The sequence below is a fragment of the Lichenostomus cassidix genome, chromosome 5 (assembly GCF_008360975.1).
Source record: "Lichenostomus cassidix isolate B80296 chromosome 5, HeHo_3.0, whole genome shotgun sequence".
In the NCBI taxonomy this organism is placed as follows: domain Eukaryota; kingdom Metazoa; phylum Chordata; class Aves; order Passeriformes; family Meliphagidae; genus Lichenostomus; species Lichenostomus cassidix.
Window position 1 is genome coordinate 9,371,113 of NC_139486.1, and position 16,883 is coordinate 9,387,995.

The window sequence follows — 16,883 nt, forward strand, 5'->3', positions numbered from 1 at the left end:
TTGCTAGGAAATGATAATGGGGATTATGTGGGTGGTAGAACTAAGAGCAGTATACTGAATGAATCCCATCTGTGGTGACTGCTGCCTACACAGATTTTTCCTGCAGTATTAGTTGTAGTCTTCATTTCTTGTTTTAACCTGTTGTGTTTAGCATGCTTTTGGTAATATTAAGAATTGCTGCAATTAAGGGGGAATTCTTTAGGTATGAAGTAGAAACTGTTGTGAGGTATTTCATATGGAATGCTATGTAAACAAGCAAAATGGCAACAACTAAACTGAACAGAAGCAGAGTATTATGGGAGGAAAAAGGAGGGATTAATAAAGTGGATTAGAATGTGAAAAGGCATTTGAGAGAGGACCAAGAATACAGGGAGGGAAACCCTTTTAGGGAGGTCTAACCAAAAGCATTTCCACTTTTATAATTAACTTTATTGTTTATTTTTTCAAGATACATATATATGTATGTATCAAGCTATGCTTTTTTCAGCACTATTATTGACTCTTTACTCTTGATGCTTCAAGTATACCTTTTAATTTAGTGCAGTTGTACCAAGAAATAGCCTTGTTTAAATTCTGTTATACTTGAATTTACAATTCTCTCTTTGTACTCCTTATGTTGTATTCCACATATCACATACAGCTTGAAAAGAAAATTCTTTTGGACTCAGGATCTCTAGACACTTCTTTAAAATAATTAGCTAACATGTTAATTCTGCATTTCTTTCAGTAAGCTAAGAATTTGAGTCATACCAGTTTTAACAAAGGACCTGACTCTTAGTTTAAGTAAACACCAAGACATAATACTGTTCAGCATACTTTGATTTAGTTAATTCTTTTGGAGTAATGCAACTAGAAAAGGAATCTTGGAAAAAATATTTTTACTTTGCTTTCAAATTATGTATTCTTATTAATGCTAACTATCACACCTCTTTAAATTAAGGCTAGTAAGTTAAACGTGTACTCAGGCCTTTCTAGAAGGACAGAGACAGAAGGCAGGAAAGAATGTTTCCCATAGAAAATGGAAGAAATTGAAAAAATATTCCAGTACCTTGTGCGGTAGATTGTCCATTTACAGAATAGAAATACTGGTTTTGAATTTGAGACATAAGCAGTAGACAAACCTTTAAAGTAGCATCTAGTCATACCCCAGTAAGTAGGTTATTATTGGGTGTACTCCTCCGTGGTGAACACACTCCAGCCTTTTAAATATTCTCAGGTTCAGCTGCATATTATGGTATCTTCTTTGAGTAAGTCAACCTAAAATAGATTCTAAACACTTACCAGTGATACATTTTCTACTGTCACTATTTCTAGAGCTTTTCACTGAATCATTTTCAATAAGGTTCCATCAATGCCCTACATAATTCCTCCGCCTCTACTGTTGACATTCTTCTGTTTATGCAGTTAAGAATTGTAGTAAACCTTGTTGTAGGATTACAGTAGTAAAAATAAAAATTATTCAAAAATGTATTTATGGAAGATTACGATACAGGGCACTTGGAGACAGAATTAACTTATCTCATTTATGTTCCCTGGACTAGAACATTGCTGCTTTATGTGGAAAAGGAACATTTACAGAAACAGAAGGGATGAACCTTAAACATCAATAAGGCACAAACCCATTACTTTTATAATGTGCAAAAACCATCATTGCAAATGTTAGATTACATCTGCTGGTCAGATTAACTGAGTGCAGATGCTCTTCTATCAAAATGAACTAGTAAAATAGTGTTTGTGAGCAAAAAACTTGGATTCACAATAAATTGTGTACACCTGGACAGAAGACAGCCATGCTGTGACAATTTTTGATAATCCAAAAGCCAAAAGATAATAATTTAAGGTGGTGTTTGTATATGTACACATATCTAGAGCTATATATGTATCTCTATCTATATAGATATATATGAGAGATAGTGCAGAAATGTTTTCCACACTTATCTTAAATCAGAACCACACCCTGTTTCACATCTGCAATGGTGTTTTATTTAAACAGATTTAATACTTTGTACTGTATTTTTGGAGGAAACTTACCTTGTGTATTCCAATCTGTAAAATCTGTGATGAGTACATACACAAAAAAAAGGCAAAGAATGTAATTTCCAGTAGTGTAGACTTAGTAATGTAATTGTTTAAATGCTAAGTATAAATGGATTAGGGTTTTTTTTAATACACATTTAATTTGGTTTATAATTTTCCTCTCCTACTCTATGTGAGCATTCTTCTGCTCAGAGACATGTTTTCCTCTCTAAGCCTCCTTTGCACATCACTTTGTCAAAAATTGCTAGAAAATACCTTTCAGTATATTCCAGACTTCAGAACTGAGCAGAAGACTTTCCCAATCTCCCCTTCCAAACTGCAGTCCTTCCAGTTCACCCATTACCAGGTACAACAACAGAAAGCATGAGCTTCATTACATGATACCCCCTTCATGTTTGTTCTTATTAGTTCTATTTACCTCAAGAAAGGTAAGAAAAGGACAAATTCTAGTAGGAGATGCACATTTCAAATTAGGAATTACTGGGTTTGAATATTGCAGTATTGCAATACAAATCTAATATGAAAACAAACCCACATCTGATACAGCAGTAAACATAAGAAAGGAGATTGTTTTCAATTGTATTAAATAAGTACTTGGCCATCTAAAACAAGGGAATGATGTGGTTAATAGAAAAGTTGAAGACTAACCACCCACCATTTTTGCACCATGAGGGAAAAACTAATGTATCACAGAATTCTGCATTAGGCTTTAAGCTGAAAGAGAAAGTATTTAAAATCACTTCATACAGAAATTGTTAAAAATTACTTAACTACTTAACTCATTAAGTCATGGATGAGATACATGGGAACAATTTTAGTCTTACAGTAATAAATTAAATAGCTGCGCTCCATCTTAAAACATGACCCATCCTTTTTCCCCTCCCATTAACCAAGTGGTACACCCAAAACACAGTAGCATATAATAAAAGAGGAGTAAAGAGTGAAGGATTGACTCTCCCCTTTCTAGTGTTTCAACTAATAACCCATCATATGGGTCATCTCAGATACTTGCACTCATCATGGGCATACTGAAAATTTTAAGAAAAAGGATTTTTATAAAGAAACATCTCGAGAGCCCGAATGGCTATAAAGCATAGAAGTACAAGCAGAGAGAACCTCTCCCAGGACATTAAAGTTTTTGTTTTCTCCATCTCTTTGCATATAGTTAATGGCTTCATTGTTATAAATTATAGGGGAGCAGAACAAGATTTTCCATCTATAAAGATGATGGCATGTCATGTGTCTTACAGGGCTGCATCTTTTGTAGCTACAATATAAAACAATACCTTTTAATGTAATAATTTTATGAGAGTGGATAGCAACATGGTCCCAATGAGACCACAGCATTTGCCACTAAGTACGTGCTTTTGCATCATGTGTGTTGGATTAAGTATACAATTTCTGTTATTGTTTAAAGAAATTACCTCTAATCCACCAAATGCAGGGCTGGAACACATGACATACCAGACACCCAAATCCCAGGAAGTGCACACAGATATACTACACACACATAATGCTTCACTCCTGCTTTAATTGTTACACTTCTCAGAATGATGCACCAAGTGCTGGCCTATGAAAACTTCAGATCATGAGTCACCTAGTCCAGCATATATTACTTTAGAATATTACAAGGTAGTGATGAAAAAGTATCTTTCTCCTGTTCACGTGTCTTAAATACTGTATACCAAACAGACATCAAAGTGTTTCCTTTAGGTTATTATTTGTAGTTTATTTATCTCTGAACAGGTTTGGTGGGGTTTGAAATGCATTGGCTGAATGTGAATTCAAGCATGGCAGCATATGACTATTGTTCAGTATGGACTATTTATTGCTGCAGCCTTAGGAAGTCAGCTTGATTCTGAAATGAAAGGCTACTTAAGGCCACAGTAACAAATTAATATACCTTTCATTTAAATATGCAGTCTTACTTCACAGTGTATTTCACTACAGATTTTCACTTAAGAGCTGTGAAACTCCCCTTGCACCTTTCAGTCTTTTTGTTTGTATCCACTGTCACACAGCACTGCACTGTAGCCACCAGGTTAACTGCCTGGCAAGTTAGAAATACTTCTGTCATTCAGCTTCTTAAATTGCTTACCTTCTCAGAGCCAGTTCCTCCTGCATTACAGCAAATGCAAAATACAAGTTTTGAAAGGAGAGTTGTATTCTGTAATAAAGTAATCCACTCATCCATTTAGCAAAGAGACATCATTTTCTCTTAATATATACACAGAAAAAACCCCAGTGCTCCTACCCATACTTACTTTTTGAGATTTTATTCTAGCAGTTGTGAGGGAACCCATCTGAACTGTAGCCATCCCGAAGTCTCCTCCCTAATCAGAGCTAGTCATCCAGGCTCCATCTTAAATCAATACAGAGATAGGCACCTTCAAAGACCAAGAGATTTAGATAGCGGGATGAGTGTCTCCATGTGAACGAATTACCTGCAGAACTGTCTCTCTCCCCTCCCCATCCTGGTTTATCTCTAGAAGCAGCCCTCAATGACTGATTGAAATGACACACCTAACTTCTACATTAGTAAAGTTGGATAAGATGGATCCCACCCTAAATGTTTGACCTCTGACACTGTTGCTGGCTATAAATAGCAGGATCTGTTATTTAAAATAATACCACATGAAAAGGTGTTACATTAATGCAAAGTTATTTTCCTGTGACACCTCCAAAGTGTGAAAACATTTTCCTATGCTCTGGAAAAGCATCTTAACAAGTGAATGCAAAAGTGGAGAACACTTGAATCTCAGAAGGTAGGAAAGCTCATTTTCCTCCTTTGGTCTATGCATAGAAAAGAAGTAGGAAAGATTCAGACATATTAGTTTTTAAAATTTTAAAAACATTTGCATTGGAAAATCTCAGTAGAAGATACTTAGAAAACACAAGTAGGATTTGGAATTTCAGTTGGAGTGCTCCTGAAAACTTCATTAGTCTCCCACCTGTATCTTTGGGAATCTCTGCTTCTCCGAAGAATAATAATGATCAAATAAGAGGCCTGGCAATTTATTAACAGCAGTTAAAGCCCCTTTATTCCAGTAAACCTAGGTTAAATACTAGGTTTAAGCACCATGTTTTGGTCACTTTCCTCTATGTATCCATAAATTCCAAGTGTTTTAAGAAAATACTAAATGATGGTTTATGCATTTCAATCAAATTGCAGTTTCTAGGTAAATACAACTTCTGCACATCTCAAAAACTTACCATATCATAACTAATAAGCACTAGTTCTTAATTTTTTCCTATATTGTAAATTGAATAAATGCCTGTTAACCTATAGTGGATTCAATTTGTAAAGTTAAATAGAATGGCTGGGGTTTTTAACACCCAAGAGGAGAATAAAAGATATTTGTATAACATGTTTTAAACACCAACAAATAAATACAAACCCTTTCCTTTAGAAAGAGGTCAACAAAATTAGAACACCTTTCACAAAGGAAGCTGATTTGGAAGCAAATAATTTGGGTTTAGTACCTCTGGCTTTATCTGCTTCCATAACCAAATTCTCTTCCCTTATCGTCTTAGCCATTCCCCAAACCCTGACTGTTTTCATGCAACCTCAGTTACCCAAGAAAGGCAACTGACTTGCAGGTATCACTGGCCCCTTGGGCCAAGCACCATAATTTCTACAAAATTGGACCAGTCAATTGGTATGGAAATGCATGGACAGTGGGGGAAAAAAAATCTGCATGATTGTAAGTGACCATTTTTCTGCTCACAGTAAACAGATTTTTGGTTGGAAACAGAAATTTTAATTAGTTATAAGTTCAAAACAGATTTTTTTAAAAAAAGCTGCTTTGTCTCTTGACTGCTAAGAGAGCGGTTCCCAAAAAGATTTTTCTGTGGGAGAAGTGTTAAATCATTTCCCATGCTGCAGGTAGAATTTTAAGTATTATACTTGCTAAACATTAGTTAATATTTTACTTTCCTCATTTCTATAGAAAAATTGAGAGGGGAAGGCATGAGGCAAGTGGTGTTTTCAAGGGAAGCAGAAATAGAAGTAGGAGCAGACTTGCATATAAATTATATACTCTACCTTTTGAAGACATTTCCTCCTAGCCCTCAGTATCCAGTCTGTCTGGTTGCTGCACTGGCTCAACCTTCATCTGCCAAAAGCAACACTCTGTCGACAAACTTTTATACTACAGGCCATTGTTCCAACAGAGGAGTTGTGTGGAGGAGTGTCTGCCTCCCCAGCAATTGTCTACATCATATTCCACCACTTTTCATTTTGTAGGCATTCCTGCTATTGCAGTGGAAAAGTAATAGTGGGGTTATATTTATAGTATTTCAATTTTTATTATTATTCAGTGAATACAGGGAAAAGTCAGCTATCAAGTACGCCTGAAAAAAAATTATAGACCATCATATAAGAAGGGCTGGCAATGAAAGTTAACCTGGTTAATGAGGAGGACTAATTATTAGAGCAAGTGTGACAAAAGGTGTACAATTCCCTTGCTGTTAAAATCAGAATTCTAGAATTTCTAGGTGGTTAATATTAGAATTACTACAAGTAGTAAGAGGGCAAGTAAATTTCTATTCACTGCTATTATTTTATTGACTAAAGTTCAATGTGAATTTGATGAAGATAAATCCCTCCCTCTTTTTTTACGATAGATGACTACAAGCATTTTAGAGCCTGTTTCATTCTGGTCAGCCTAGTTGCAGGGTTAATACTCTTCTGAGTAGACCTTGGAGTTCTCTATGGGGTTTGAAGTACCATAATCTAACCTATTTCCAAAGCTCCATGTGTGAGATGGAATCACAGTCTACAAGAACCTAAGGATGATATTTGTGTGATTGCCAGCAAGTAGCACTCCAATTAGTACTTCCAAAATAACGTTAAACTGGCAAAGTACTATCTTGTGATGCTAATAGATTTTCCTTGTAGGACCATTTCAATAAGAGAGACAGAGGCTTTGACCTGTCACAAAGCTGACACCAGAGCCTGCAAATCCACTGAGAAGGATACACAGTGAAATCTTAACCACATATAAATTAATTTACACAATTATCTGTTACAGAATCTTACATGAATAGGTTATGCTTACTGTACAGACTCATACATTGAGATTATTATGCTATTATCACTTACCCTCAAAGACTTACACAAACATTATCTAAGCTCCTCAAAAACTTGCCAAGTTAACATTTTTTCCACTCCTAGCTGAGATCTGTCACGGTGTTCTGCAAATAAAGTAACAAAGACTGGAAACCAGCCATTTTCAGAAACGGAGCTCTGGGTAGGTCCACGTATGCTGTAGATTAGGATTTAAGACTCACAGCAATATGAGATTTGTCTACATTGCATGTGTTGCAGTACTAACATATGGTGATGTTTTGACTTCTAGTTGAGCTTGGCTTCTTCCAAGCTGTTAACTTTCATCTTGCAGTTGTAGCTCTACAGAATGAGAGACCAGAAAATGAAGGAAACTGAACCTTACGTCCAAACACGAGACCAGATCTCATGAGTCTGACATCAGGACAAAAATACCTTCCCCTCCCGCTGCTAAGCGGAGTTTGCACATCAGGCAGATTTCACAAGGAAGGGACGGTGGAAGGAAGGTGACGCTAGACATGACGCTCGCCAAGGTGTGTTAGACCAGGACAAGCTGTCGGGCAGCGACCTCAGCTCAGAGGCACGGGAGACCACCGAGCCCCGAGTTACCGCCCAGCGGGTCGCGGGCAGCTACAGCGGCGGGGCCGGGCCGGGCGGAGCCGCCCCGCATTCCCCGCATTCCGGGGGCAGAGAGCGCCCGGGGCCGCTGCCCCTTCCTCCACCGCCCGGGCCCGGGGGCAATCGGCCGCGGGCAGCCCGCCCAGAGGAGGCGGCGCCCGCCGGGGCCCGGCCCGGGGGCAGGGCGGCACAGCGCCGGGAGGAGGAGGAGGAAGGGCCCGGGAGGAACCGGCGGGGCGAGCCTCCTGCTCGGCACGGCGCCGGGGCAGCGAGAGGGTCCCGGCGGGCGCGGGAGGCGGGCGCGAGTGGCAGTCCCGAGTGGCGGTCCCGCATTCCCGGCGAGGCCCCGCGGTCACGTGCGGCCCGGAGCACCTCCCCGCGCGGCCCCGCCCCGGCAAGGAGGCGGCGGCGGGGGTTAACCCGTGGCGGGGCGGCGCGGGCGGAGCGGAGAGGAGCAGGAAGCGCCCGGGGAGGGAGGCGGGAGAGGCGGCCGCGCTCCGGAGGAGGAGGAAGGGGGTTGGGAGCCCGGCCGCCGTCGCCGCCTTCGCCTCTTCCTTCCGCCCGCTGCGCGGAGCGAGGCGCGCGAGAGGCACCTGTCACAGCCGCCAGGGCGAGCGCGGCGTTCTCCGCGGTGAGAGGCGGCGGCGGCGGCGGCAGGAGAGGCCCGGCACGGCTCGGCGGGCCCGGCGCGGGGAAGGCTGCGGAGATGATGCCGGTGAGTGAGAACGGGGAGAGTTCGCGTCGTCGCTCCCCGGCCTGGCGCCGCGCTGCCGGGCGCTGGGACGCCTCGCCTTTTCCTGCGGGGCTGCCGGCGGCGGATGGAGTGCGCGGCGCCGCCGTCATCCCCGGCGGAGCCCCGGCCAGCCCGGGCAGAGGGCTGCGGAGACGCCGGCGGGCTCCGAGCCGGGGGTAGGGCCGCGGGTCAGTGCCGTTCCTGGCTGGGGGGGCACGACCTGCCCCCGCCCCTCCGCCCGCGGGGGTTGCACCGGCCGTGACAGGTCGGGGGCCGCGTCCCCCCGGGCCGTGCCCCAGCGGCGCCTCACGCAGCCCGGCGGGAAGCGCGGGGGTCGCCCCCGGGTCGCTGCCGGCCGCCGAGGCCCGGCGTGAGGCGTGGGGGTGCGCCGTGTTTGGGTGAGTGGGTGTGCGGGGGGTGTGTCTGCTCGTTTCGGGGTTTTCCACCCAAAGCCCGATCCCTCGCCGCCCGGTGCGGGCAGGGCTCAGCCGTCCCGGGGCAGGCGGCTCCGGCCCTCCTGCCGGGGTCAGCGAGCGCAGGCGGCAGGTCCGTGTCAGCCTGGCTCCCTCCTCGGCTCCTGTCACCGCTTTTGTGAAACGCTCGCTTATTTATCGGAGACACATCCTTTCATATTCCCGCAGACAACCTTGATTGTGTTCTGTGACAGAATCCCTGTCCGTTTCCTGCCCCCTGCTCCCCTCCCCTGTCGCTGTGGGTGATGCAGTGCTCAGAAGAGAGTTGTTCCTGATGACTGTTCGTTTTATGACAAGATCCTCTGGGACGGAGGAATAAACAATCACATTCCTTTGGTTGATCTCTTTCAAACTCTATTTGATCTCAAATGTGGCTTTATGAGATAGTCCCTTATATGGATTATCTCCCATGTTTTCTTTAATTCCAGTAGAAATTAGCTTTTTATTTACAGTTCCTCTGCAGTGTTTGCAGCCCAAGCACTGCAGCAGAGTGTTTCTCTCCCAGAAAATTAAAGATATCTTTTACAAAATTTTATTGCTCTAAATCTGTTTCAGGACTGAGAGGAGAAAATAAATAGCTCAAACTGGGTGTAAAGTTTCAGATTGAAAAGTACAGGTAGTGTTTAAAAGCCAGGTATTATGACAAGCTTTTTTTACCATCATGTGCTTTTTAAATTCCAGCTGCTGGGTGCCAAAATACTCAATTGATACTGATGAGAATTGCAGTGCACTGGGCACATTAGGAACCAGCGAAAAAGTTCATGGAGTTACAGACTTGTGCTATGAGCATATGGATGTTAGCTTGTAAAAACAAAAACAAGGTGACAGCTTGATCTTCCACCTCAACCTGGCTTAGGCTTTACATTCATGAAATTCCTGTTGGAAACCCAGCATGCCAATGCCATGCTAAGTCAGAACAAATGTATTTGTTTCCCATTACTGACCCATGTGTGGGTTTTAGGTTTACGTCATGACTTGGGGAGTGCAGTGATTGACTTCTTGGAAAGTTTCATTTTACCTATTTGAGTGTTTCTGCCAGCGTCTTGTGTTACCTTCTTGCTTGTTCAAATGTAGTAGTTGTTTGTATTTATTGGCAGGTGGTTGAAGATTCAGACTTTTTACTCTGTTTTTGAAACACACTTCAAAGCATTTTTAAATGACGATGAATTTTAATAAAAACAAATTACCTTGCTACAAGGGTGGTAATGTTGCAGTTTAGAGCTTACTGAGTCCAAGTCCTAAAATAAGAAATATTTAATTTTTCTAAAGAAATTTTAGGCGCTGTTTTGGACTGTCTATCAGTCAGGAATATGTACATTGAAATAAGTATATTTAAATGGACTTGTGACAGTGCCTTTAGTCTTTCAGTTATTCATCCCAGCTGGACTACAAGGATGAAAAAACCCAACTCCATTTACTGGACTCACCAACATATAATATAAAAATAATATGAACTTACGGCTGTAGAACTGGACTAAGTGAGGTTTTTTGCTTAATATTTTGTATTCTGAGAAGGAAAAAGTTAGTGCTCTAAAAAGAAAAAGTTAGTGCTCTAAAAAGAAAAAGTTAGATCACTAACTTGTTACATTAGAGAATTCCATGACTTTGTATTCATGGACTTTTTTCCCCCCAAACCTGTTGGGTTTTTGTTTGTGGGTATTTTGGGGTTTGGGTTTTTTTATGTAATTAGCAAAAGCATAAAATAGCAAGGGAAGAGATTTTAATACTGCTAGACTTACCCACTTGTTACAACAGTTCATGACTACAGTTTTGTGTCAACAAATTAAAAGAAATTGTTAACAAACTTTTGTAGTTTCTTAAGATTCACATTTATTAGACTTGAAGTAATTGATTGGGGCCATTTTTGGATTAGTAATTTTTTTGGCATTTTGTACCACCATTTTTAAGAGTGAAGTGTATCTGAAGTCCCTGGTTTTTCTCCTTTTGTGTGTGTTGTGGTTTTTTTTTTCCTTCCCTCACATGAGGAGCAGTGTTACTTCTCAGAGATTTTTATCAATTATAGTTTCTTTTGTGAGTGGAATACTTTCCTCTCTGTTCTTCAGCATCCTTTTCTTACAAGGATTTTATTCATTATCCTTTTTGATATTGTTTACTGTGTTTCTGAAAAACACGAAATAGCTATAGTCTTGGTCCTGAACACAGCTGGGCTGGAAGAAGAATGAATGATTTAGACTATAGTTTTCTCACCTGTTTTTGTTTTCCCTTTGCTTTGCTGACAAGACATGCCAATCATAAACCCTTTTATTGCCTTCAGGACCTAAGGGCTATGTGTATGATGAGCTTACGATGCTACACTGAATATCACCTCTGCTAAGTGTTCCTATGAGTATGCCTTGGATACAGGGACCTTTTTTAACTGAAAAGTAAAGGTTTGTGCATTTTGCATTCTTGGAATAAAATGTGCGAACCTAGAACTGTCATTTCAAAGAGGAAATCTTTTGGGTTAAAATACCACCACAGTTGTATTTATTTGCAAAATGTTGTGGATATACCTTGTTTTTCAGCCACATAATCTTTAACCTGATTGGAGAAGCCTACTTATATATATTTTTTTGTCTATTTGCCCCAGTGGAGAGGAGACTTTTTTTGGTGGCACTTTAGACTTTGTGTTTGAAAGAGTGTTAGAAACTTAAATAATGCAATTAATGCTTTTTCTGTTTGAATGGCAGTTCCAGAATTACCTCTTCTGTTAAGTATTAGCCATATTCCTTGGACACAAGGGTGCACACAAGAAAGAAGTCACTTATGAGAAGCACTATTTTCCCACTTAACAAAGAAATACAGTGGAATAAGGAGCAGATATATTGGAAAAGTGTGCAACACTTCTTTTTTTTTTTTGCCTTAATTTTTGGGTGTAGTTCTATTACAGCATGTGAGGTAACACTACACTAACAGCATAGAACTGTGTAGAGTCTGTACACCATCAATAAAATGACAGGTGATGGTGGGTACTGTGTATGAAATTGTGATGGACTGAATCTTTTAGGAGGAATAATTGGTTTTGCATATTCTCCTAGCAGAGCTTTCCTGGTTTTGCCTTTAACTTACAAATGTCAGTGAGGTTGCAGCCATCATTCACGTTTTTGAAAGCGTCTAGGAGGAACCTTGTGGGACTTTGTGTGCAGCTTAGAGTTAAGGACTTGCTGGACACAACTCTGTGTAGGATCAAGTAGTTGTGATGGTTGTTTCCATGGAAGGGAGAGTGAAAAGTTTAGAGAGTGTTTAGTGGGTTTATTTTTTTTCTAGTTAATTATGTGGGACACTGCAGGTCTTCTCTGAAGATGCCCATGGCTGATGCATATTTTATGTTAGACCAGAGAATTGATATGTAAGTTCCTGACCTATGAAGACAATATGACTGATAAAATACAAAGCAAAGATGGATATCTGCAGGAGTTATTTTTCAGTTTAGCTGGTGAATTAAAAAAAGGGGTAGGGAGTTTGATGGGCTTTTTGTTGTTGGGCTGGGTGAGTTTTTTATTTTGGGTTTTTTGTGTTTTGGTTTGGGTTTTTTTTTTTTAATGAGTATACGCTTGTCCTGTGTTCAGTCTCAAACATTTCCCAAAAAGTCCAAAGAGGGCATTGTTTATTATATTGCTTATAATTTAAAACCAAAATATTCTTAAATAAATGTACACTACTTTCTTTCCCTAGGAAGGTTGCTACTGATACAATTATACATTGTAAAGGAAGATGTGTCACTTTAATACACTTAAATCAATAATATGAATTTTCATTACATTAATATGAGCAATTCTCAGTGATAGGGAGATAAAATATATTGTGATTAATTCAGAACTGTATAGTTCTCAGCAATACTGATATTCTTGTTTGCTGAATAAATCCGAACTGACTGTAGAGAATAATTTGCAAGTTTATCAGCCATTATTAATGGAGTTATTTATTGCAACAAAGCTTAAAGGCCATTTCATGTTTTTTTGGATCATGTCACTGCTTTTTTAGGTTGACAGAATATGGCCTATTCTGTGGTAAAAATAAGTTCATCAGCTTCACCGTGTCAACAAAAAGTGCTATTCACATGCTACTCTGATAATAAAATATTTAAATATGTTTATTAGATTTGTGGGGGTCAGTTGAAATGTATGAAAAAATCTGGAGGGAAAGGATACTCTCTCATGTGTTAACATTGATGTGTTTGTTGTCCATTGCAGACTTCAGAGAAACCAAGTATTTGTTTGACAACAAAATTCCATTCCACCAGATTGATCTCTCTAACAAATCCAAGTTTGATGTGAAATACATTATTTAAAAAACCTTGCCTATATTTATATTTAGATGCATACAGCTGTGGAACAGCCCCCATTATGCCAAGAATTGCCCATAGAAAGAATCAAGGCAGTGCTTTTTTTAAAGAATTTGAAGCCTAATGCTTGGTATTAAAATCAGAGCTCATGTTTATTATCTTTTTTAATGTCCAGAGAAGTTTAGATAATTCTTTTTGTCCTTATAAACTATAGACATCTTTAAAAATAAAAAAATCACTGCTGAGAATAGAGGTTTGAAGAAGGAAACAAATTATTGCCTGATTAAGGGAGTGGGGGGAAAGCATCTTGCTCCCTTTCCCTCATGACTCACTGTTGGAATTTACAAGTCTTATGTGTTTGTCTAAATTAAAAGCTTAGTATTACCATACATTAATTACTAACACAAGATAGCTCAAAATACTTCCCCTCTTTTAAATAAATGTGTAAGCAAGGGATATAGGAGGGTCATTCCTGGGTTTGTGTCAAACCCCAGCAAAAGGAGATTGAAAAATGAAAAATGATAATTTTCATTAAATTGAAAAATTATAATTTTAGGTCCTAAATATCTTTGAAATCTTTCTGCATTTATGAACAGTTTTTCCATCAGTCTTGCATCCTGTGCCTTCTTTGCTCTCAAATTATGGTAAGATTTTTAAGTAAACAAATGTTCTAAGATACGAATTTTAACACTTCAGGCTGGTACATTTTTCTGGGAGTTGGGAAATCTGCCATTATAATCTATTAAACTTGAAAGCATGTAATAATCTTGAATGTGTTAGGCAATTTATCAGTGGAGTGTGCTCAATGTTTTGAGGTTCTGGAAGCAATTTTTTTATGACAGACAATAATAGAATTATATTGTGCAATAATAGACACCATCCTTCAGAAGCAGATTTGTGTGTCAAAGGCAACAATGGTACCTGGAGGACAAAGCATAAATTCTGTAATAATTCAAAGGACCAGCAAGAATATGAACTGCATAGTGGAGGGGGAGGGAAAAAAATGTTTTGAACTTCAAAGTTCAGGCACTTTACCTGGGTTTTAGGTCACCCTGTTATTTTTCTTAGATCATGCTTAGAAGCGAGTACATGTGCCGTGTTGGTGAGCACGTTTATCATTGTGGTGCAGTAGGATGTTGGAGCAGCTGAATTCCTTTCGGGGCTGAGGTTTCACAATAGGGATGAGCTGGGTTAACCATTTCCTGCAGCACTGGAAGAGGCTGCTTCCTCTTCCTTGCTGCTCATTCCCACCATTGCCTGTGAATGGATTCCACTGCCTGTCTCAGTCAACTGATCCAGCTCACTAAAAATGTAAAAGTAGTTGTACCCAAAGATCACTGAGGAGACACATGTACAGGTATGTGTATATATGTCAGTATATACATGGACATGTATGGGTGTGTGTGTTGCATTATGACTTCTGTCTTGTCCGTGTTGGCACAGGAGGGAGCAGACTGCTTGGCTGAGATTGATAACAGAGAAGGGGATGGGCAAATGGAATCTCTCTCTGCAAGTATTTTTGTTTATTCCGTTTAGTTTATTGTGGAGCTCTACCCCAGGCAATGTATTTTGAACAGGTGAGTAGAACAGTGAGGTGAAACTGAAGGTCTCTGCAGTGCAGTAACATGGTTACTTCAGAGATAACATATGGTTTCACCAGTTTCCACATCTTTATTGCACATCCAGTAACAATTTACGCTTTCTCTGAAATAGGAAAAAGTAAGCGGATATTGGTTTTTTTGGTGAAGTATGTGGTCTTTGAGGAAATCTTGAGAAACAAATATAAAGTATGGACACAATAAAAAGTGGAAACCCAATAAAACTTAACTGGCAGTTGCTAGTCTGCCATCATTTTTCACCCCTCACTTTGCAGTATTGCATTCCTTCTGATTTCTGCCCGTTATTTCCTTATCCTCTAGGTTCATAGTGTATTCTATCCTAGTTCTTTGGTAGTGGAAGTACAATTAGGATTTTTGTTTTAGTTTCCAGTTTGCTGCTTTGCTTAGCAGCAGAATTCTATTTATGTGTGAAGAGTCTGTAGCTATAAAATACTTTATTTAAGGAATTCTGACTCCAGCAGGAAGCAATCTCATCTCAACTTGCATATGTTGCAGACACTGTATTTAACCCAGGTATCCTTATGTCTAAGTTTGACAAAAGGATTTCAGCATTCGCATGATTAAACTTTTGTTTATAAGTTGAGAATGGGGGAGGAAGCTGAGGCTTCAGTTTTGTTTAGGTGAAATGGATGTAACCTCAGGGGTTGCTGAAGTCCTGCATCCCTGCTGCCCCCTCTTGTATTGGCTCTCTCTGGTATTTTTCTGTTTCTGTGCTGAGCTGTTTGCAAGCTCAGCAGGAAGTTGTTTGCCTTTACTTTTTTTTTTAAATTCCTTTGTTTCTTTTTTTTTTTTTTTCCCCCAGGATGCTTCTCTGCCAGCTGATCACACTGACACTGACTCGGTGCAGGGTCAGATAAGCACTGGAACCAGCACAAGAAAGGGCAGAAGTGTGTAGAGTGCAGGAAGGATGTAATCAGTTTTATCAGTTTAGGTTTGGATTTTGTAGCCCACAACGAATCCATGGTGGTGAATGAATATGAGGAGATGGATTCATACCGAAAGCATCTAGATCTGTGTCCAAAATGGCAAAGAAATGTAACTTCCCTGCTCTCTGAAGTTAGATCAAGTAAACAGTGAGTTTCCAAGGTCTCTGCTGGGCTGATCTAGCAGACTCTCTCCAGTCCCAAATCTCATGCACATAAGCACAGTGCATTGACTAGCATCTGAATTAATTGTGTTCTAATCTCTTGGGAGCCAGTTGGACACTGGGAGTCCAGCAAGCCTTTTTTCCTTGAATCCAGAATGTGTCTGTCCAAACTTACTAAGGTGAATAGCTGAGAATAGTTGAGAGTTCCTCTATTAGATGAAAAAGGTAGACAAAGCTGCATTAATGTGTGGAGAAAACTCTTGCCTGCATTGCTCTCTGGTGTTCAAAGGGAAAGAAACAGGGTGGTTTGAGACTAGCGAAGTTTACCACAGCCATTAAATACAGGCTTATTTGCATACTTTTTAATTTTAGTTTCTCCAAGAAGCTGGATAAAGTCTTAGTTTTTAGTAACATGTAGAGTTTAAGTTGAGAAGACATTCTTTGAATGCATTTTTGCATGAGAAAATCCTTTTCTAATCCTGTTTCCTAATGCAATTTGTCTAATTTATGTTTCAAGACAGTGCTGCACCTGTTGGCATTCTTACTGCTGCTCTGCAGGTGATCTTTTCAACATAGTAATGGTAGTTTCAACATAATTCCACTTTTTTTTATCTCCTCCTCCCCCCATGCTAACCACTTTATAAACAAGCAGGCTTCAGAAAGCATATGACTGCCTTCTCAAATCTTAACCAGGGTGTTGGCCAAAATCTGTCCCGAATTTATTCTACCTAGTCAGAGGGGTTTTCAAATCACTTAAATCCAAAATGTTGTCATAATATGTCTCTAGTAATTGTTACTAATATCTCAGTCACTTCCTTTGAAAAGACAGAATAAGGAGAGGATATTTTCACATTGTTGTGGTATAATTGATGTCTGTAAAATGGTTGGCAGGCTTGTTAGTGTTTTGTAGAGAGAGTAATGTGATAGCCAGAGCATAAGCTGTGTGATGGTATGGACAGCATA

At 40.0% G+C, this 16,883-nt stretch overlaps 1 protein-coding gene across 3 annotated transcripts in view; it reads left to right on the top strand.

Annotated features, from left to right (window-relative positions):
- Positions 1-8,138: 8,138 nt before the first annotated feature.
- The window catches only part of PPP1R13B (protein phosphatase 1 regulatory subunit 13B), a 68,407-nt gene continuing 59,662 nt past the window's right edge, over positions 8,139-16,883 (top strand). Inside the window, exon 1 of one of the 3 annotated variants that reach the window (XM_085061249.1) lies at positions 8,139-8,438. In XM_085061249.1, coding sequence (XP_084917375.1) covers positions 8,430-8,438 — 9 coding nt within the window. In that variant the 5' untranslated portion in view covers positions 8,139-8,429. Of the gene's footprint in view, positions 8,439-11,300; positions 11,320-16,883 lie in introns of those variants that run through there. The other 2 variants (XM_085061251.1, XM_085061252.1) reach the window with 2 other exon arrangements.